General features: G+C 44.7%; 1 protein-coding gene across 3 annotated transcripts; it reads right to left on the reverse strand.

Annotated features, from left to right (window-relative positions):
* Window positions 1-1549: 1549 nt before the first annotated feature.
* TTC5 (tetratricopeptide repeat domain 5) lies at window positions 1550-13393 on the reverse strand. 3 transcript variants are annotated; one of them, XM_072149590.1, is made up of 10 exons: window positions 13130-13393; window positions 10360-10492; window positions 10062-10273; window positions 9828-9978; window positions 8436-8527; window positions 7525-7581; window positions 5833-5979; window positions 3109-3296; window positions 2229-2373; window positions 1550-2032 (listed from the first exon to the last, which is right to left on the reverse strand). In XM_072149590.1, the coding sequence occupies exons 1-10, from the start codon at window positions 13229-13231 to the stop codon at window positions 1913-1915; spliced, it is 1347 nt and encodes a 448-aa protein (XP_072005691.1). In that variant the 5' UTR covers window positions 13232-13393; the 3' UTR covers window positions 1550-1912. The 3 variants fall into 3 exon arrangements, with proteins under 3 accessions (XP_072005691.1, XP_072005701.1, XP_072005708.1); XM_072149600.1 differs by having other exon boundaries at window positions 1551-2032; window positions 13178-13387; XM_072149607.1 differs by having other exon boundaries at window positions 1551-2032; window positions 13062-13185.
* Between the last annotated feature and the right edge of the window lie 9377 nt (window positions 13394-22770).

The following is a 22770-nucleotide window of genomic DNA, read 5'->3' on the forward strand; positions in this document are numbered from 1 at the left end:
TGTTACATGGTTATAAACTAGGCACTGGCAACAAACAAAAGGTATTGTTAACACGGTGTAAATATTTTCTATATGTATTAAAAATTTTAGAGTGCAACAGTTTCTTTTGTTTAACACCTCATGAATACGATCATGTGCTCACCGGGGTGATTGGATGGGTGGAGACGATGGGAGGGGTGAGGTCATAGTGCATCGTGACCCGATGCAGCCAAATTACGACAATCATTATGGTGGTTGTGTGCATGAGGCCCAATGCAAAATAACCCCCCTAAACTAAAAATATATTTTCATAAACTGCCATTAGAAAGCATTGTCTCTATCCCTTAATTGTCCCTCTACATGCCTGTAAACCCAAGCAATGAGGTCCTAAAGCTGTATGCAAATGACCTGTGAAATGTCCAATGAGTCATTAGCATATTCAAGCTGTCCAGCTTATTCATGAATTGGCGGCACAGCCACATCCCCAGTGCTTGACTGACAGCTGCTCCATGTGCTTGCTGGTGGCCACACCTCCTACAGCCTGTGTGTGCGTGTGTGTGTGTGTGTATGTGAAAGATACAACAGCTCCAGGATGCAGCCATGTTATAGCAGAACATGTCAGGTACTTGTGTAGCTGATGTCTGTGTCTCTGTGTATAAGAAGGATGCAGCATGTCAGCAGATACAGCACACACACTAGCAATTCTTTACTATACATTACACACAGACATGAGCAGGGGGAGGAGAGGGGAGGGGTAACATCACTGCCTCTGACCATGTGACCAGAATCATTTACATAATAAAGAAAGATGATTTTATAATGATTAATGTATGAATTGACTAGATAAATGCTGGGATGGGATCATTGTGAGCTGCTCCAACAGGTAGTAGTTACAGAAATAGCGACAGAGACCTGATGACAGTGACTTTATATAACCAATTTCCGTTTCCATTCTGAGTTAATATTCTGGATGATGCCAAAAAATAAGTCATGAAGAAACATGGTGCAAATCCTTTTAAAGAGAACCTGTCATGCAAATTAACCCACCCAAAATAGATACTTCTCTAAAAATTATAATTGCCCTTATCCCTAAAGGGTTCCTTTCCATGGATGCAAGATAAAAAAATAAATAAATAAAAAAAAAAAAAAAAATCAGTTTGTAAACTTATATGCAACTCACCTGATGCAAGTCTAATGACTAAGTGAGTCAAGTGAGGCCCTGCATATTCAGTGATCACTGCATTTCCCTGTCTCCTTGTTCCTGATTGACAGGTCTCACTGCTACAGAGCATGCTGCTATGTGGAACATTGAGAGATAGCACTCTGTTAGATCTTAGATGTGTGGGGATGTGAGGGAAACATTTTTTAGCTAAAAGAAGGTGTCCGTTAATAGGGCTCACTAGCTGTATTTGTAAAAATGTGGTCAAGTTTCCCATAAACGTCACAGGTTGGATTTGCAGAACAAGTATTTAAAACAAACAGTAAACCTCACTTAAATAGGGGAAAAAGGTAACAAAGAATTGTACATTTTTTATTTTCTTTAATAGAAAAAAATAATATTAATCTTCCTCTAAACGTGAGGCACAAAAAAAAAAAAAAAAGTATTGGCAAAATAAATTATTACAATTCTGAATCTGCATTATAAATACAACTACAGCTGGTAAAACGAAACTGAGCAAGAGCCAGAGAAAAGCAAAAACATGAAGCAATAAGGAATGTGAAGCCATTCTAAATGGTCTCTTAAAGAGACAATAGGCTTGCAACAAGGCATTAGAAAATGTACTGTATTGTACCAGATAAGTGCAGCTTGTAAGTATTGTCTGTGTTCTAACCCTGTAAGAGTTTATTCTTCACCACAGAATGTGAGGGGCTGAGCAGCTGACGCTTCTGTCCCCACTTCACAGCATAAAGGATAGATCCCGCCATCCGGTAACTACTCGCTCTGGGGTCTGTAAGCTACGGTTGCGCTGGCCTGAGTGCTTGGTCCTTGAGGCTTGCCGTTCACCAACAACCGTACAGGGGAGTCAATACGTATACTTTGAAAGACAAACGTCTGTTAAAAGATAAACATATGATGAATAAATTAAAATGTGCAATAATAAAATACTTAGAGGGGGGAGATAGAGGCTTATTACAGTGTTAATCATCTTCATTTATGTCTACAGAGAAATTGCTGCTCAAGGAATCTATTATATTGTCTGGAAGATATATCTAGCAGTATTCTACCAGAAATTTCTATGTTAGCTCACCTGGCCTTTGTGCTGGATGTTGTGTTGTTTCAAGTGAGGTTCAGGGATGGTAACAGAGTCTGCAATGAGAACTCCCCAGCTTTCCACCATATTGTAAACCATTATAGCGTAACAAGTTCCTTCTGTATCTACAAGTCCAAATGTGCTAAAGGAAAATAAAAAAAAAAAAAAAAACAACTGCATAAGAGATACAATGTTCTGTCTTGGTTCCGCTTTCTCACTGCCGGCCTCTGGCCGTTCTGACCACCGGTGGTGGCCAGCTAGAACAGGAGTTCAGGCAATAGCAGGCAAGTGGCTGTAAACAGAGTCTGGAAGTGATGGACCAGAAGACAATACTGTATAGAGAAGCTGCTTAGTATTGCAGCCTTGTGCTGACAGGTAGGTACTCCACAACCAATTTGTGGTATGCCATCAAGGACAATATGATGGAAACTCGCTTTGTGTATGTCGTCAGTGGCCGCAGAACTAAAACATAGATTTATGTCGTTTTTCCAAGCATGATTAGAGAATGTCATCTCCCTACTGTAGATACGGAAATGCTCCACAGCCATTGTATCTGCTGAAGTCTATAAAAGAGTGGTTATGAGGCCTGTGGAGCAGCTCAGTGCAGAGAGCTATGAGCACAGCAGTGTAATGACACAACCTCATTGCACATGGAAAAGCTACAATCCTTAAATATTCTTCTATATTTTACAGTCATGCTGCTGCTCATCACTGCATGCAGCACTCTATGGTCAAATCGGCTGAGAAATTTACTTGAAAATCTACAGAAGAGAATGCAATCTGCACACAGAAACTGTTGTCAGCAACCAAAGGTCCGCCTCTGTTCACATTACATACAATGCTACAATCTACGTAGAATGGAACATCTAGAACTCACAATGGCACTCGTTCCTCAGGCACTAGGCTGAACACAACTCTCCCAAGCACCACACAGCCCGGGTTCTTTCCTGGCTGCAGGGCACCCAAAAGCTTCAACTGTAGTCCACCAGAACTTCCGTAATGACCCAAAAGGCTGGGATTTAAACTACTCAGCATGTTCTGTAGTCGTTTTCCACGGATTTTTCCCTGTGGAAGCATTTTAAAAGAGAAAAAGAAAATCCACACATTGTCAGTGTGAATCAATGAAAAACTCCTTCATTTCCAAAGCATGTAATGTATTGACCAGCAATATATAACACACCCTATTTCCACCCTTAAACTCTTAACCCCTTCAGGACAGATTTTTCATTTTTGCCTTTCCATTTTTCACTCCCCACCTTCAAAATCCCATGACTTTATTTTTCCGTATACAGAACTGTATAAAGGCTTGTTTTCTGTGTTATAAATTGTACTTCCAAGTGACAGTATTGAATAACCCATGTCATTTACTAGAAATAAATTCTATAAATGTGGTGAAAAAAAAAAAAAATTATGGGCATTTTCTTTTAGACTTCATATTTAAGCCTTTTACTGTGCCCTACAAATGACCTCCACCTTATTCTTTGGGTCGAATTTATATAGGTTTTATTCTGTTTCTTTTAAAAAAATTAAAAGCTTTTATACAAAAAGGTGTAATTTTTTGAGGGATGTGAGGATGTTTTCATTGCTATCATCTGTGGAATGACCTTTTGATGACTTTTCATTTCAAATTTTATGCATTGAAAAAAAATAAAAAAAAATAAAAATAATAATGTTGAAAAAGCGGCGTTTCGGAGATTTGGGTGCTATTTTCCATTACAGGATAAACCGCTGGGCATAACCATTTTTACATTTTGATACACCAGGCATTTTGTGATGTAGTGATACCAAACAGGTTTATGATTTATTTATTTATTTTTTTTAACATCAGTTCTAGGAAAGATCATTCCCTAGATCAATGGTGGCGAACCTATGGCACTGGTGCCAGAGGTGGCACTCAGAGCCCTTTCTGTGGGCACTCAGGCCATCACTGCAGGACAGAGTTCACCAAACAGGACCAAATCCACCAAAACTTAAGGTGTTGACAGAAGTGCATTATCTTTGGAGCTCATCCTGCTAGACCCACCATTCGTCCTGTACAGAGAGCCCCTGGAGAGAAGCTATCTGTCCTCTTTCTTTCAACTGTATTGGTAGATTTAGGCAGCCGATACAATTGAAAGATGTGGAAGAACAGGTAGAAATAAGTTACAGCTTAAAATGCCACATTGGCACTTCTCGGTAAATAAGTGGATTTTGGTTGTAGTTTGGGCACTCCGTCTCTAAAAGGTTCACCATCATTGCCCTAGATCAGTGGTGGCGAACCTATGGCACGGGTGCCAGAGGTGGCACTCAGAGCCCTTTCTGTGGGCACCCAAGCCTTCACACCAACACAGAGTTTGCAAGATCTGACTCAAGGCTTCCTCCTGTGGTCCAGTACAGCCCAGGACGTGCCATGCTCAGCGCTATTTTAAAGTGACACATCCTTTGCTGCCAGCACTACAGGAGGAGCAAGAAGGTATGGATAGAGATGGATTGTCGTTTGAGCTCCTGTTCTGGGTCCCCTGATTCTTCCACTTCAAGGGACCCGGGAAGGAAGTTACAATCCAAAACCAATACAATCATCTTTCTATTGTATTGGTGAACTCAGGAGGCCAATACGATTAAAACCTGTGATACAGCAGGGATCAATAAGTTACTGCTTAAATCATCATCATGTTGGCACTTTGCGACATACAAGTGGGTTTTGGTTGTAGCTTGGGCACTCTGTCTCCAAAAGGTTCGCCATCACTGCCCTAGATCATTAGCCACCAAGTGATATTTTTCCTTTACTTGAACCCTTTGAATTCTGATCATTCCTGCCATCTACAGAAATACTGCTGTATTGCAGCAGATGGCAGTAATGTAAGGTCCTGGAAACTCATACGAGACATAGAAGCAGATAATTGCTCCCAGGGCTGCTGTCAGGGGGAGACCTGTGAAATTTTCAATGAGTCATTAGCATATTCAAGCTGTCCAGCTTATTCATGAGTGGGCGGCACAGCCACATCCTCAGTGCTTGACTGACAGCTGCTCCATGTAATGGCTGCTCCATGTGCTTGCTGGTGGCCACGCCTCCTGCAGCCTGTGTGTGCATGTGTGGGTGTATAGGAGAGATACAAAAGCTCCAGGCAGCCATGTCTGTGTCTGTGTATAAGAAGGATGCAGCATGTCAGCAGATACAGCACACACACTAACTATGCTTTACTATACATTACACACAGACATGAGCAGGGGGAGGAGAGGGGAGGGGTACAGGGGTGACATCACTGCCTCTGACCATGTGAACAGAATCATTTACATAATAAAGAATAGATGATTTTACAATGAATAATGTATGAAATAACTAGATAAAGGCTGGGGTGGATCCTTGTGAGCTGCTCCAACAGGTAGTGGTAACAAGACTAGTGACACAGATCTGATGACAGGTGTCCTTTAATTACATTGTGTTTACACAATACCCACGCGCTTGCTGATCTTTGATTTTACTGACATGGAAATATTTAACAATATAATAAAATGTTTATTATTATTTCCTTTGGTTACAATTGTCCCATGTCAGACCATGGATTCAGCTCCCCAGAAAAGCGCAACTAATCATTCCATTACCAGGAATAACTGAAGGTACCTTGTTGCTGAGAAGACCATTCAACCTGCCCAGGTAGTCAAGTAACTGCTCTTCCCTCATTACAGGTTCAGTCCAAGATGGCTCCAGAGCTGCAGCCCGCGAAAACCCATCAAGTGCGCCTTGATAGTTCTCCTCATACTTGCACAACTGAGTGGAAGAGAATGGCAGTATTCATTTTTCACTGGAATTTACAGTGTCAAACCTCCCTACTGCAAATGAATCCTGAGGAGATGAGGAGCAAATGGCAATATAACAGAGCATAATCATCTGACAGGTACAAAATAACTACAGTGATAACTTTTGACCAGTTCTAAAAATACATATGTGGGTGCTGCACACAGTGGCCAGTGGGCGTACAATTTACAAGGTGAATCACAAGATTTTGTTTGATGGAAATCCAGGTGGACAAGGTGTCAGCCAGAAGTGTCAACAACTCTTACAGGGCCAAACTGTCCCCAGCGCCAGGAAAAGCTGACATCATGCAAGATGAAATTAAAATAAGAATTACTTTGGCAATCTCCCATGCCAAAATATTTCTTTTTGCCAGACAACCCCTTTAAAAAGTGTTTGAGCGACACAATCTTTTTTACAAATTCCAGAAGCAATGAATCTAAATCATCAATAATGTTCATGGCCTGTTGACCACTAAAGAAAGTATGGTCCGATAAACTGTGAGTTTGCAGGATTTACCGGACCAGCTCAGCATGTCCATTTTGTTTGGTGGGGGAGATCTATCATCAGGCCGGATCTTTCTCCAGTTTTTTAGGAGCCCTTTTTCATATCAGATTCATTAGATTGGCTTAGACAGCTTGATATCTGTGGAAGAGGTGACGCCAATATCTGCAGTGGATATGCAACTTTTTATTTTAAAAGACAAGCAAAACGTTGCCGATGTTACTACGTTTTTCATTTGTCAGGAGGGGATAAATATTTCTACCACGTCTGGATTCACTTGATAAATCTGAAGTTGTCTGAAGTGAGAAGTGAAGTGGGTTGAAAAAGACAGAAAACTGCCACAACGGTAATGGCACATCCCCCATTTATTGCTATAAGCGCACAGTGCAAGATTGTCGGACCAAACTCACTTGTGGGTGATGGGATCAGGGGTTTCCCATGAAAGAAAGTTCTCAAATTTTAATCCCTTGCAATGTTAACACAGTAAAGATCATTTTTAACCCCCTTACGTTACAAATTTACTTGGTTTTATTGCAGTTTTAGCTACTATTACTGAGTGATGGTCAGTGTAAGATTCCAGAGTGTGGGCAATGACTCTAAGCAGACACTGCATGATCCCTCTGTGCTATGAGATACAGTGTGCTGACAATGTGCTTGTATTATCAGGTACGGGGTTAAGCTACACTTTTATTTATCTTCTAAACACTTCTACTAGTATCTGACACATAAAAAATAAGAAGTGAGAGATCAGAGTCAACACATAAGTCAGCACTGCTATGGCTCCCCCTCCATTCAGATCAAGACCTATTCTTGTCTGTAGATTGTAGCTTGTAAAAGCTTCTATGCACATACAAAAGGGTCTAAAGTTCTGCATTTCCTTCATTCCACAACAATCCCATCAACAATACAAAGCCTAACATTTTAACAATCATCAACTCCTAAGGAAAAAAAAAAAAAAACATTTAAAAGAATACAAATGCAATGGTTTTACCATCCCAGATTAAGTACAGCACTTACAGTTGCTCGATTGAGATGCAAATCTGGATTGCTGGAGGCAGTCTTGTCCACTCTCTCCTATGATATGAAAGAATTTTGTCAATAGGCAGGTAGTGGATTCACAAACTATTTGGAAAGAAGAGTCATGCTTTCTTAGATCAATTACATTTACAATTTTAGCCTTTATGTATTTTTTAATGGACTGATTTTTTCTTCAATCAGCAATTCATGCAATAGGCTTGCTAATACTATCCAAGTCTTATTTAACCCCTTAAGGATGCAAGGGTTTTACTATTATTTAAGCCTTTTATAGTCACTTGAAAGAAGAGTTGTCCCTCAAAATGTGAGTTTTGGAAATTTTCATGAAAATTAAAAATAAATAAATCGCACCTAAAGTTCTTAGCCTCATAACATAAGACGACACATAAAATATCATCCCAACATAAAGCAGACATTCCGGAAATGTTAGTTATCAAGCTCTTCAAGTATTTTAACCATCGGCCCGAAATGCAGAACATTTAAAACTTTGAAAATTAAGATTTTTTTTCGAAATTTTGCCAAATTTTAAATTTTTTTTCAGAATGAAATACCAAACTTAATCACTTAAATTCTACAACTAACATGAAGTACAAGGTGTCTCGAGAAAACAATCTCAAAATCACCAGGATATGTTAAAGCGTTCCAAAGTTATGTCACTATAATTGGTTATATGTCAGATTCTAAAAAATTGAGTCTAGTCAATAAGCTGAAAACAAGTTCCAGTGATAAGGGGTTAATACTTCCTCTGTTGCTTTGTGTCTTGTTAAATTCCCTAGAAGTTTTTATCAGCATAGCAGCTCACATGTTGAATAAACAGTCTTCAAAATGGAATTATGTTACTACAGAAGTGTGTAGTTATTATAGGCTAAGAAATAAAGATGGTAAAAACTCACCGCCTGCACATATGCATTGAGAGCCTGCTGAGAAATTTTAGGATTTTGTCCAGTGCAGAAGAATAGAGAAAGATAGGCATTGCCAAGGATATCTGTGAAGAAAATAAGCCACACAACTTGAGGGAGGCTGGTGAGGGAGGCCATACTAAAAGCCACTGCATATACAACCGCTGCTCTTTAAAGGGCAGCCATCATTCCTCTATATCAGGGGGTGCACGACACATGCCCTGCAGCGTCTAGTGCAGCTTTTTTGTCACAATTTGCAATCAGTAAGCATTCTTTTTATCTGCAAAATTATAGCAGTTCTATTCCTGTACGTAGTGGGCAGTATTATAGCAGTTCTATTCCTGTACATAGGGGTGGTATCATGGTGGTTATGTTCTTGTACATAGGTGGCAGTATTAAAGTAGCTGGCATATATATCTAACACAAACAAACCCACTCTTTTATACCGTCACTAAAGATAAAGTCAAGCAGGCGGGGTCACTCCGGTTTGCAGTCAAGCGAGATACCGAGACAAATAAGATACGCACATGAGCACTGCATGTGAAGTAGGCATGAACCCCACACAGCGCATGTACCATTATAGTGCGCATTTACTTGCACGCTTGAGTGATAAGCATCTAGCTCCCATGCGATATATTCGGAACAGACGATGATAACATTGCGGAAAAAGTGGCAGGGTAAGAAGTAGACAGGGCGAGTAGACAGGGTTGGGGACTGAATGCCGGAGCTTCCAGTCTCCTTGACTTTATCTTTAGTAATAAATGGGAATAAATAAAGTCTTTAAGAGGAATGGTGGCTCCAATCCCACGTGAAGAGAAAGCTGTGGAACATGTAAAAAGTGAACTAAAAATTAAAGTGTGGCTTGTGGGGCTTGATAGGTTTTCTTTAATATAGTTCCCTTAACGTCGTCATACAATGAAGCAGAATAGAATACAGCTCTAATAGAGATCAGATATTTATCACATATGCACAGGAGACAATTTGTCAAATCTTAGCAGTAAAAATTTAAAAAAAAAATTGAAATAATTATCTATTAAGAAAATGTCCCACAAGTCCTAGATTAAAGTGCAAATTTATGAAGAGTCAAACCACTTTTAATAATTACAGTATAAATCACACCTCTACACTACTTAGACTGGAAACAATAGTCTTAACAAATGTAAGCCCCGGTTTACAGCTAAAAACAAAATCAAAACCATGCTGATTTTCACTGCTGCCTGGCATAGGTAGAGAGCAGTACTATACATCTACACCTGTACTTCAGAGGGAGAACTACACAACCCATCTGTGCTTTCACATTGTAACTGGAGGTCACAAGAGGTTTCTGAACACGTCTTAGGGCAGTCATGTCACTTTATTCAGAAATGGCACACACACTGTACTTACACCAGGAGGTGCCATCTCTTGTATCCATCTGTACAGCTTGCTTGGCCTGCTTAACACTATCCATGATATTTCGAGAATTTTCGTCAGCATCTTGCGAGCGCTGTTGTCTCATCACCATGGAGAGGTTTCGTAGTGAGACTTTGTTCTTACACTTGAAAATAAAAGAGAAATAGAAACTGCACTCAGATAAAAAGCTTTACTACATACACTGGTACAGGCATTTCTAATACCTACATGATTCAGAGCACCCAGGAAGCAAGTCTTTGCAGCAATCACATCCATTTTTTTCCAGTATACTTCTCCAAGCTGATTCCAACCTTCCACTAGCCCTGGGTCCAGCTTCACCGCTTTAGAAAGTACTTCCTCTGCATCTGGGCAATAGTTGGGCGTCACATTCAGAGCCTTTCCCTTCAGCATGAGGAAAAAGGCCTTGTTCTTCCAGGCATCTACATATTCAATAAAAAAAAAGCGAGAGGTAACATAAAGAAGAGCAAGTAAAAGAATGGCAAAATCTTACAGTGTTCTGTGTTACCATCGGTCTCATCCATCAAAGCTATGGTTTGCTCCAGTTCTTCCTTCACATCATATTGTTTCCGAATAGCATCTTCCACACCGTGGGTTTCAAAATAGTGGTCCCGAAAATGATAAAGTTTGTCCACAAGTTCCTGCAATAGAAAAGGGGAAGCTAACAATCTCTGAGTTCAGCTTTATTTATAAATAATTTGGCCAATAGAAGCCTAGATTTGCTTTGGGAACGTATGGGGGCCCACATACACGGCAATGGGTGTTTAGCGCCATATGGGAGCGGTACTGTACCGTTCCGTAGCCGGGAGAAAGATAGGACACATGAAGCCCTCTTCATACATATCAGATGACTGCAGCAGACACCCATCGCTAAAACCAGTGATCCGAGTGTGCACAGTAGATGTTAACTGTCTAAATGACACTGGCAAAGCTGACCACATTTGCACGAACTGCCACTGTCAACAGTGCTGTTCTGTCGCACCGCCCTCCATCATTGCCGGCTTCTGTTTATATACAGAGACAGGTGGTGACGTCATGTCAACAGTAGTAAAATCGACAGCAGGAGTTACAGGCTGCATGTGGCACTTAAGGTCTTCAATATGCATCAATGTTTTAATCACTTTGCTGCTATTGGTTTCCATTTTTCACCCAGTTGCAGGCAGCAGCAGGCACACATCTGTCGGACTCCGCATCTTTGCAGTTTTAATCCCAGACAACCTCTTTAACAACAATTTGTACTGCAATATTTGTGATAACATTTTAGGCCAAAACATCAATATCAAGTGCATTCTGGATAATGAATGCTTCATATTCAATTCATTTTGGTGTATTGTACATTGATGCATATACAGATGTAAAACTAGGTAAATTCAAGAGTGTATTCTCGCAACCATCTGTTATGCACTGGCTTTCATTTGTACACACAGGCAGAAAAAAAAAAAAAAGGGGGTCGGACTTGGACATGAGCACTGATCCATTAGAACGTATTGCATTTAGTGCTGCTCATGTGGCTCAGAATGCACACAGCTTTTTTTTTTTCACTGTTTTAGGCTACATTCACACAAACGTATGGGGGGCGTATATATTGCCGACGTATATACGTCCCCCATACACTTCTATGGGCTCACAGCACTGTACAGGAGAGGTACGGTGCAGCACACGTCTGGCACCTTACCACTACGTAGCCTGTAGAAAGATAGGACATGTCCTTCTACGTGATACGGCGCCGTGCACTGTATATTCCTATGGAGGGGGGCATCATCCCCCGCTCCTCTCTGCAGCGCCGATGTATGCCAGTCGTACTATAGTACATGGTGTGAACGTAGCCTTACACTGGGTCTGATGGCTGTATTTTCCTGTTTGGCTGCAGGTTATAGTAGTATCAGATCATTTATCTAAGGGAATAATCATATAATAAAAGTCTTCCCATTATTGGGGGTTTCAGATATGCTCAATAGTCCGAGGTAATGGTAGCGACCATCCAACGTGCATGTGACTGCTAAGGTCATTCTGTGGGGACGTCACATCCGAGGCCAGTGACCCAGCTCCGATAAAACATGTGACTTAACAACAAACCCACCAGAGGTGCATCTGTGGGTTAAGTTAGGGGTTTATATCCAAGCTTGGATAACAGTGACCGTGTAGTGACACAGGGTGTACAGGTATCCGGCCTGGATAACAGTGACCGTGTAGTGACACAGGGTGTACAGGTATCCGGCCTGGATAACAGTCACCGTGTAGTGACACAGGGTGTACAGGTATCCGGCCTGGATAACAGTCACCGTGTAGTGACACAGGGTGTACAGGTATCCGGCCTGGATAACAGTCACCGTGTAGAGACACAGGGTGTACAGGTATCCGGCCTGGATAACAGTCACCGTGTAGTGACACAGGGTGTACAGGTATCCGGCCCGGATAACAGTCACCGTGTAGTGACACAGGGTGTACAGGTATCCGGCCCGGATAACAGTCACCATGTAGTGACACAGGGTGTACAGGTATCCGGCCTGGATAACAGTCACCATGTAGTGACACAGGGTGTACAGGTATCCGGCCTGGATAACAGTCACCGTGTAGAGACACAGGGTGTACAGGTATCCGGCCTGGATAACAGTCACCGTGTAGTGACACAGGGTGTACAGGTATCCGGCCTGGATAACAGTGACCGTGTAGTGACACAGGGTGTACAGGTATCCGGCCTGGATAACAGTCACCGTGTAGAGACACAGGGTGTACAGGTATCCGGCCTGGATAACAGTGACCGTGTAGTGACACAGGGTGTACAGGTATCCGGCCTGGATAACAGTGACCGTGTAGTGACACAGGGTGTACAGGTATCCGGCCTGGATAACAGTGACCGTGTAGTGACACAGGGTGTACAGGTATCCGGCCTGGATAACAGTCACCGTGTAGTGACACAGGGTGTACAGGTATCCGGCCCGGATAACAGTCACCGTGTAGTGACACAGGGTGTACAGGTATCCGGCCTGGATAACAGTGACCGTGTAGTGACACAGGGTGTACAGGTATCTGGCCTGGATAACAGTCACCATGTAGTGACACAGGGTGTACAGGTATCAGGCCTGGATAACTATGACCATGTAGTGACACAAGCGACAGGCGGGGTAACTATAGTAACAGACACCCGGAGAGGCGCTAGTAAACTCCCCATGGTGTGTGCAGGCAGTAGTTGCGGGGCTTGTGCTCCACCTGTTCGTCCATGCTGGTAGCGCAGTGCACAGGAGCCATAGACAAGCTGCGCAGCGCCCATTGCTTACAGCTGCTGCTCCTCCGATACGTGACCTGCCTCTCCGCGGCTGCTGTACCTGTAACTTATTCCTGACTTCTTCTTCTGTTTCTGCTCCCCCTTCTGCCATCATTCCACAAATACTCCTTCTCCCGTCTCTCTAGTCTGTTAAAGCACTGAGGGCTGGATGGAGGCGGGAGATCGCAGCGCCCCCTGGCGGCGAGGCGGAGTCAAGGAGCTCCAGCTTCATAACAGACTGCTGGAATTTCTGACAGGACCACAAACGCAATGTTATACTCAATAGCTTCACAAATGATGGCGCACAGGATGAAGCCAAGTGTCCAGTACTTGCTCTTTGTCAGGGGTGGGGCCTGGAATCAAGGATATTTTGACAACTTATAGGCATACTTGACAACTTTTTGAGAAAGGTCTCCAGGAGGTATGAGAAGTCTGCTTTGCTGCCCAACATTATGCCTCCATGTCATCAGCCATTCCTACTACAACATCAGGACCCCCATCATTAGGACCACCCCCATATAGCTGCACCAAATCTCTACACAACCTATTTCTGCACCAGTTTTCAGATTATCTACTTTTTCCTTGGGACCATCAGTGTTTCTGGTCATAAACTCCCAAATCTCCCCTTTTACTGTCAGCCTCCCGAACAGGGCCGACTCCAGGTTCTAGTGGGCCCCTGGGCGACAGAGCCTTAGTGGGCCCCTCCTTGGACCGCCCTCCAGTGGCCACACTGCGCCCCCTCCCCCTGCGGACACACTGACCCTGGGGACACACTGATCCCCCCCCACCCCCCCGGGGACACACTGATCCCCCCCCTCCCCTGCGGACACACTGAACCCGGACACACTGAACCCCCCTGCTGACACAATGACCCCCTCCAGACACATTGAACCCCCCCCTCCCCCTGTGGACACAATGACCCCCCCTACTGACACACTAAAGCCCCCTGCCCCCCGCGGACACCCTGACTCCCCTCCGGAAAAGAAAAAAGAAAAAATTTACCTTTCCTGGTTCCCCCGGAGCAGCGCCTGCAGCTGTCTTCGGCCTGGGCCTCCCGTACGCGCCGGCTCTGAAGTCGGCACACGTGATCCGATGACGTCATCATGTGCGCCGGCTTCAAAGCCGTCGCATACCCTGCGGAGCGCTGCATCGTGGGAACCGGGACAGGTGAGTTGTAGATTCTGCCTCTATGCTGCGCTCCTGACCAGCGCAGCATAGAGGCAGAAAAGTGATCGATCCCGATGGTGATCAATTGTACCAGTGTCTTATAGCGACACTGGTACAATTGATCCGGGGGCCCGAGTGGGCCCCTCCAGTACCCCGGGGCCCCGGCACTTGCCCGGGTTGGCCGGGTGCTGGCGCCGGGCCTGCTCCCGAACATGCTAATAGATAATGTAAAGATAATGGAATGGGAAGATTTATCATAACCCTCCACCCCACCACCGGCTTCTTTGATCTAAACATCGCTCCACGGGACGTCATTGGAGAGTGGCGATCGTTTGTCATGACATCCATCTTGTCAGACCAGAGGCCACGTGGCATCTGCAGTATCGATACAATGAGCCAGTGGCTCATTGTATCCAATACTGTGTAAAAATGCCATAAACTGCAATACAGTAGTATGGCAGTATATGGTAGTAATGATCAGACCATCTAGGGCAGGGGTCGGGAACCTTTTTGGCTAAGAGAGCCGTGAACACCGCATATTTTGAAACATAATTCTGTGAGAGCCATACAATATGCACATGCCCCCAAGTAGATAGGTAGCCATGGCACATGTCCCCCAGTAGATAGGTAGCCACAGCACATGCCCCCCCCCCCACTAGATTGGTAGACACAACACTTCCCCTCTAGTAGATAGGTAGCCCCAGTACATGGCCCCCCAGTAAATAGGTAGCCACAGAGCATGCCCGCCAGTAGATAGGTAGCCGCCTCACATGGCCCCCAGTAAACAGGTAGCCACAGCACATGCCCCCAGTAGATAGGTAGCCCCAGAATATGCTCCGAGTAGATAGATAGCCACATCACATGGCCCCCAGTAAATTGGTAGCCACAGAACATGCCACCCAGTAAATAGTTAGCCCCAGTACATGCCCCAGTAGATAGCTAGCCCCAGCACATTCCTCCCAGTAAATATGTAGCCCAAGCACATGCACTCAAATAGACAGCTAGCCTAACAACATGCCCCAAGTAGAAAGGTAGCCACAGCACATGCCCCCCAGTATATTGGTAACCACAGCACATGACCCCCTGTAGAAAGTTAGCACCATCACATGCCTGCTAGTAATTAGGTAGCCACAGCACATGTCCCCAGTATAAAGGTAACCCAGGCACATGGCGAAACAATTTTTTTTTCATACTCAATGTAATAAAACTCTATAAAAACCTATATAAATTTGGTATCACCGTGATTGTACCGAACCAAAGAATAAAGCAGAGGTGTTGTTTGAAAGTTGTAAAAGTTGAGCCCACAAGAAAGTGAAGCAAGTTTTTTGCCAATTTCACAATATTTGGAATTTTTTCCAGCTTAGTAATAATGGAGTAATAACTAACGTTACTGAGAAGTAAAATTTGTTATGCAGAAAATAAGCCCTCACACAGCTCTGTACATGAAAAAATGAAAAAGTTATGGATTTTCGAAGGTGGAGAGTGAATAATAATCGGGAAAAAAACTGCGTCCTTAAGGGGTTAAGGATAAAAACAGATTGGGAATTATTTTCACAAAGTCTTTGTCTTAGCTTTATTTATAAAACACTAGCACTGTAATTTTTTACCCTGCCCAAACGCTTAATGTATTAACCCTTCACCGCGATGACCGGTGAAAAAAATTGGGAAAGAAAAATCTATATAAATGAGATATTTTCGTGAGGGTGCCGACCCATAGAATATAAATAACATATTATTTTTATGGTATGTGGAACAGCCCAAAAAAATAAAATCTTAACAAAAATCGATGATTTTCATTTCCTCCACCAACAAAGAGCTAATATTAAATAATTAGCTTTAAATGCCTCAAAATTATAGCCTGTAAGATTTGACAATGCAAATCTGCTCTGGGTGGCGCTCCTTCCATTCTATGCTCGGCCGTGCGCCCATACAGCAGTTACCACCACATATGGGGTATCAGTGGAAAGGATGAGCTGCCCTGCAGTGGTCATAGACCTGGTGCTGTAGCTTGTCGCTAGTGATAGGTCGTTCCTCTCTGAGTTGGCTCTTTTCAGTGAACTCCCCCCCCCACTCGGGGGAAATTGGGTCTCAAACTGTGCAGAACATTGGATCATTGAATTCATTCTGAAACTGTAATTTTTGGCTTAACAGAATGGGGGTCATTTACTAAGGGCCCGATTCACGTTTTCCCGACGTGTTACCCGAATTTTTCCGATTTGCGCTGATTGTACCTGAATTGCCCTGGGATTTTGGCGCCCGCGATCGGATTGTGGCGCATCGCGCGCCGGCATGCGCGCGACGGAAATGGGGGGGGGGCGTGGCCGAACGAAAACCCGACGTATTCGGAAAAACCGCCGCATTTAAAAACCGAAAATGTGTCGCTTGGGACAGGCTTACCTTCACTTGGTCCAGCTCGGTGTATTGAAGTGCGTTCAGATGCTTTTCAGCGCAGCAGCGCCACCTGGTGGACAGCAGAGGAAATACCATCACAAATCCCGGCCGGACCCGAATCCAGCGCAGAGAACGCGCCGCTGGATCGCGAATGGGCCGGGTAAGTAAATCTGCCCCAGTGTCTTTTCTAAACAAAAAATTCAAAAGTTTCTAAATTGCATGTCCATATTGTTTTAACTGTTGTTAAACACTTAAAGGGTTAACAGACTTCGTAAGAGTTGTTTTAGATACATTAAGGGGTGTAGTTTATATAGTGGCATTATTATTTAGGCCTCTAAGCAGCTGTTTCTTTTCCAACCCCCTCAAATTACCTCAGTGCTGGAATGGCTGGTGTAGCCCGGAGTCTAAGTGGCACCTGGTTTTCACCAGAGCCCACCGCAAAGAGTGATGGACTTGCTGCGGCAGGGTACCACCAGGTCGCTCCACAGGCGCGACTTTGCTTGCGGTGGTGGCCAAGGCGTGGTACAAAGTTGTAAGACAGAATCTTGGTCGGGGACAGGCAAGAGGTCCAGACAGGCAGCACGGAATCAACATCAGGAACAAAGCAGAAGGTCAACGCAGGCAGCACGGAGTCAAAGACAGGAAATCAGCAGACAGGCACAAGGAAACGAAAGAAGCTTTCTCTGAGGCATGAAGCACAAAGATCCAGCAGGGAATGCAGGAAGTGGGCACCTTGTCCAGCACCAATTAGCGGTGTGCTGGCCCTTTAAATCTTCGAGTGCCGGCAGGCCCACGCCCTAGGAAGGGGGGAGCTGGGGACCGGATCGAAGCATGGGTGTACTCGTGACCCGAGATGTGGGTCGCTGGGACACCTGTGACAGAACCTCCCCTTTGGCCTCCCCCTCTTCTTGGTTTGGAGGAACTGCAGGAGGCCAGGGTCCCACAATCTCTCTTCAGGCCCGAACCGCTTCCCTCACTGTCTTCATGTCCAGAACCTCCTTTGCCACAAAGACATCAGTGGAGTCAGCCTCTCCTCGGAGGAGGAGAATGCCAAGAGAAGCAGTTCAAGATGACAGGCGTGGAAGGAGTTGCATAGTGGGAGGAAGGCGGAGTTTATAAGCCACAGGATTTATACGCTGTATCACCTTGAATGGCCCCAGAAAACATGGACCAAGCTTGTGGCTGGGAATTTTCAGCCGGACGTATCTGGATGATAGCCACACCTAGTCACCCAGAGAGAAAACTGGAGGAGACCTGCGCCTGAAATAGAGACTGACGTGTCTGTTCCCAGATCGATTTGAGGTTCTGCACCAATTCTTCGACCACAGGAACATTAAAAGGCACGGATAGAGGAAGAGGTGGGCATGGAATTCGTCCAAAGACAATAAAGAACAGGGCAGTGCCAGCAGACTCTGAATCCAAAGAGTTGTAAGAGAACTCTGCCCATGGTAACAGGGTGGACCAGTCGTCCAGATGGGCAGAGACAAAATGACAGAGGTAACAGCCCAGCGTTTGGTTGACTCTCTCTACTTGCCCGTTAGTCTGAGGATGATATGCGGAAGAGAAGTCCAGCTTGATCTGTAGTTGATTGCAGAGGGAACGCCAGAGTCTGGAAACAAACTGGACCCCACAGTCCAAGACAATATGCAGAGGGAGTCCATGTAGCCAGAAGATATGGAGGAAGAACAGACTGTCCAGACGAGCAGCTGACAGCAGACTTGGCAGCGGAACAAAATGAGACATCTTCGAGAACCTGTCAGTTACCACCCAGATGACGGAATTTCTAGAGGAAGATGGCAGATCCGTAATAAAGTCCATTGCCACGAGAGTCCACAGGCAGCTGGGTAACGGCAACAGGAGACCAGCAGGTTTTAGGCGAGGAGGTGCAGGAACCCACAAACTCCCTCACATCTTTAACCAGGTCTGGCCACCAATAGTAACGAGAAATGAGAGCTACTGAACGCTGCACCCCAGGATGCCCAGCCACTCAAGAGCAAGTCAATATCTTTTTCCGAAAAGCAGGCTGGACATATGTCTTGCCAGGAGGGAGCTGCTGCAGATCCACTGGAGCAGCAAGAATCAGTCTTTCAGGAGGGATAACATGCCGCAGAGCCGGTTCTTCCCCCACAACATTGGAGGCACGAGAGAGAGCATCGGCCTTGACATTCTTCTCAGCAGGGCAGAAGTGGATCAGGAAATTGAAGCGAGAAAAAAATAGGGACCACCGAGCTTGTCGTGGGTTGAGGCGCTGAGCAGTTTGGAGATACAGGAGATTCTTGTGGTCCGTATATACACAGACCGGGTGACAAGCTCCCTCCAAAGCCAGAAGTTCACAATCTCCAATGGAGTAATTCCTCTCAGCAGGGGAGAAGGTTTTAGAGAAAAAACCCACAAGTGAGTGTTCGGCCTTTGGGTCTTTTCTGGGTGAGAACAGCTCCAGCACCTACAGAGGAAGCATCCACTTCAAATTGGAATGGTTTCTCAGTGTCAGGCCGTGTAAGGACAGGAGCAGAAGCAAAGGCAGATTTAAGCCTGGAAAATGCTTCTTCGGCGGCCGGAGGCCAGAGTTTAGGATCAGTGTTCTTTTTTGTCAAAGCCACAATGGAAGACACGAGAGAGGACAAAAAGAGTATAAACAGCCGGGAGTAATTGGCAGACCAAGAATCTGTATGTGTCCAAGAAATGGAAGACTCTTCTGATGGAACCAGCACTTCTCCAGTTTGTCATAGAGACGATTGGCCTAAGAACTTGTCATACGTGGACTTGATGAGACTCCAGGTCAGAAGAAAACACCAAGATATCGTCTAGGTAGACCACGACACAGGTGTAGAGCAAGTCTCTGAAAAAATTCCTGAGACACTGCAGGCGCATTGCACACTCCAAAGGGTATGACCCGGTATTCGAAGTGCCCGTCTCGAGTATTGAAGGCTGTCTTCCACTCATCTCCTTCACAGATGCGGATGAGGTTATATGTTCCCCGTAGATCCAGCTTGGTGAAAACCTTGGCACCATGTAAACGATCAAAACGTTCTGTGATCAAGGGTAGTGGGTAGCAGTTTTTCACCAGGATTTTATTGAGACCGCGGTAGTCGATACAAGGATGCGGGGGCCAATCTTCTTGGCCACTAAGAAGAATCCAGCGCCGGCAGGAGAAGAGGATTTGCGGATGAACCCCTTCTGCAGATTCTCCTTGATATAAGCCGACATAGCCGCAGTCTCGGGCACGGAGAGTGGGTATACCCGACTACGTGGAGGAGATGTGCTCAGTAGCAGCTCTATAGGACAGTCGTAGGGATGGTGCAGACGCAGAGTCTCGGCTTGTTTCTCTGAGAAGGCATCAGCAAGGTCCATGTAAACAGCAGGAAGACACACCAACGTCTTGGAAGACTCAGAAGAAGACCTGGCAGACCATGGTCAGAGAGCCTTGGGGCAGTGAGACTGGCACTCAGGACCACAGCGAAGAACCTCCCCAGTCTGCCAGTTGAGGACAGGTGCGTGTTGCGGCAACCACGGATGTCCCAATAGAACTGAGGATGTGGAGCGGGGAAGCACATAGCAAAACAGTCTCTCTTTATGCAAGGCCCCAACTTGCAGGCATAGTGGTTCAGTGCGATACTGGACTGGGTCACTGCCCACTGATGGACGAGATGACCAGGGGCTTCTCTAGACGAACCACAGGGAAATGATCCCAGGAGACCAGAGCAGCATGCACAAAGTTCCCTGCAGAATCGGAGTCCAGGAAGGCCGAGACTGGAACAGGATCACTGGTTTCAAAGCTGAGCAGAACTGGAAGATGCAGGCGTGGAGAAGCTTTACTCTCGCCTAGGGACGCACCTCCTAGGAACCCTAGGTGTGAATGCCTTCCTAGATGCTGAGGACGCACTGGACACGACTGGAGGAAGTGGTTCGGGCTGGCACAGTAGATGCAGAGATTTCCCTTTCTATGTCTGGAGCGTTCTTGGGGTGTTAGCCTGGGTTTACCCACCTGCATGGGCATTTCGGTAGCAGATGTAGGAGACGGCAGAAGAGATCTTTGGAAAACTGGAGTCAGAAGGGAAAAACGTTGGACTCGGGGTTGTGCTGTTCTTCATTGCGTTCAGAGAAGTGGATGTATCTGAGTGGCCAAGGAAATTAGACCATTCAGGCTAGATGGCAGGCCCCTTGCAGACAGGTAGTCTTTGACCTGACTACACAATCCCTTTTTAAAGGTGGCGACCAAGGCTGCTTCATTCCAGGAAAGTTCAAAAGCCAGAATACGGAATTGCACCACATAGTCACCCACGGAGGAGTCCCCTTGGCACTAGTTCAGGGGGGCAGTCTCAGCAGAAGACGCCTGGTCTGAAGACGGTCCATAGTTCAGTGAAGAAAGCGGTGATGTCTACTGTAACTGGTCTCCCTTGTCCCAGGTCAGTGTGGCCCATGCCAGGGCTCTCCCCGAGAGAAGACTGATCACGAAAGCCACTCTTGACCGTTCAGTTATGAATTGTGCAGGCATTAGTTCAATATGCAAGGAGCAGTGGGTAATAAAGCCTCTGGGGACCGGAGTGAACCACCCTAGATGTGGGTCACGGGGACAACCGTGACACTATTAACCTTTAGTGCTCACACAGCCTAGGCTTTACTTCATGTACTCACCAATGATTTCTACCACTTTTAACATGTTCCCTGCTCGTCGCCATACACATCCTGTATGTGCACTATGCAGTTACCACAATACTGACACAGGACATGTGACCAGTGGCCATCTTCTGTCCTGTGTCTGCTCTGCACAGAGGAAATCAATGGACTGATTTTTAATTCTTCATTATAATTTATGTCCACAATATTTTTCCGTTATGGAGAGCAAAATTTTAAATAAGAACTAAATACAAATCAGCTTATATTTTAACCCCCTATGAAGGGTGTATGAAGAGGGCTCACGGGCTGAGCCCTCTTCATACAGAGATAGGCGTTAACCTTTTCTTTGCCGCCGGCAGCACTGAAATGCTGGGCGCTGGGTGTTACCTTCAACTGTTGCTCCCCCGAACGTCATCGGGGGGCGGCGATCGGTTGCCATGACAGCCTCGGGTCTTCCTTTGACCCGAGGCTGCATGGCTTCTGCCTATTCATTACAATGAGCCAGTGGCTCATTGTAATGTATAGTGTGCAGAAATGCCATATACTGCAATACAGTTGAATTGCAGTATATGGTAGGAACGATCTGCTCATCTAGGGTTAATGTTCCCGAGATGGTCTAAGAAATAGTGAAAAAAAAAAGGAAAAAAAAGTGTAAAAAATTAAAAAAATTAATAAAATATTAAAAGTTCAAATCACCTCCCTTTCCATAGAACTGATATAAAATATAATAAACAGTAAAAATCACAGTAAAAATCACAGACACATTACATATCGCCGCGTCCAAAAATGCCCGATCTATCAAAATATTAAAACGGTTACGGCCGGCAGTGACCTCAGAGATGGGAAATGGCGCCCAAATAAATGTAATAAATAATTATCAAAATGTTGCACAGTCCTCTAAATGGTAGCAATGAAAACTTCGGCTCATTTAGCAAAAAATGACATATCACACAGCTCCGTGCCCCAGAGTATGAAAAAGTTATTAGCGTCAGAAGATGGCAAAAATGTTTTTTTCTTTTTTGTACACATTCGTTTAATTTTTGAAAATGTATTAAAACGCAATAAAACCTGTATAAATTTTGTTTCACCGTGATCGTACCGAACCAAAGAATAAAGTAGAGGTGTTATTTGGTGCGCAGAGTGAAAGTCGTAAAAACTGTCCCCACAAGAACGTGACACAAACACGTTTTTTTTTTTCAATTTTTCCACATTTGGAATTTTTTTCCAGCTTCCCACTACATAGCAGGGAATAATAAATAACATCACAGGAAAGGAAAATTTGTTATGCACAAAATAAGCCCTAACACAGCTGTGTAAACGGAAAAATGAAAAAATTATGGATTTTTGAAGATGGAGAGCGAGAAATGAGCGAAAATACCCATATACATATTTGTATATGAATAATGCTGATTCCCTTTAATGCTAAATTACTTTGAAAGAGAACACAAGGCAGGCCCGGCGCCAGCACCCGGCCAAGTG

Source organism: Engystomops pustulosus, chromosome 1, assembly GCF_040894005.1.
Source record: "Engystomops pustulosus chromosome 1, aEngPut4.maternal, whole genome shotgun sequence".
NCBI lineage: Eukaryota > Metazoa > Chordata > Amphibia > Anura > Leptodactylidae > Engystomops > Engystomops pustulosus.

Coding starts and splice junctions, on each gene's coding strand:
- TTC5 (XM_072149590.1), bottom strand. CDS start 13,231: ATGATGGCAGAAGGGGGAGCAGAAACAGAAGAAGAAGTCAGGAATAAG. Junction 10,493..13,129: donor GTATCGGAGGAGCAGCAGCT/GTAAGCAATGGG, acceptor TTTCTATTGCAG/GAACTTGTGGACAAACTTTA. Junction 7,582..8,435: donor TCAATGCATATGTGCAGGCG/GTGAGTTTTTAC, acceptor TTCATATCATAG/GAGAGAGTGGACAAGACTGC.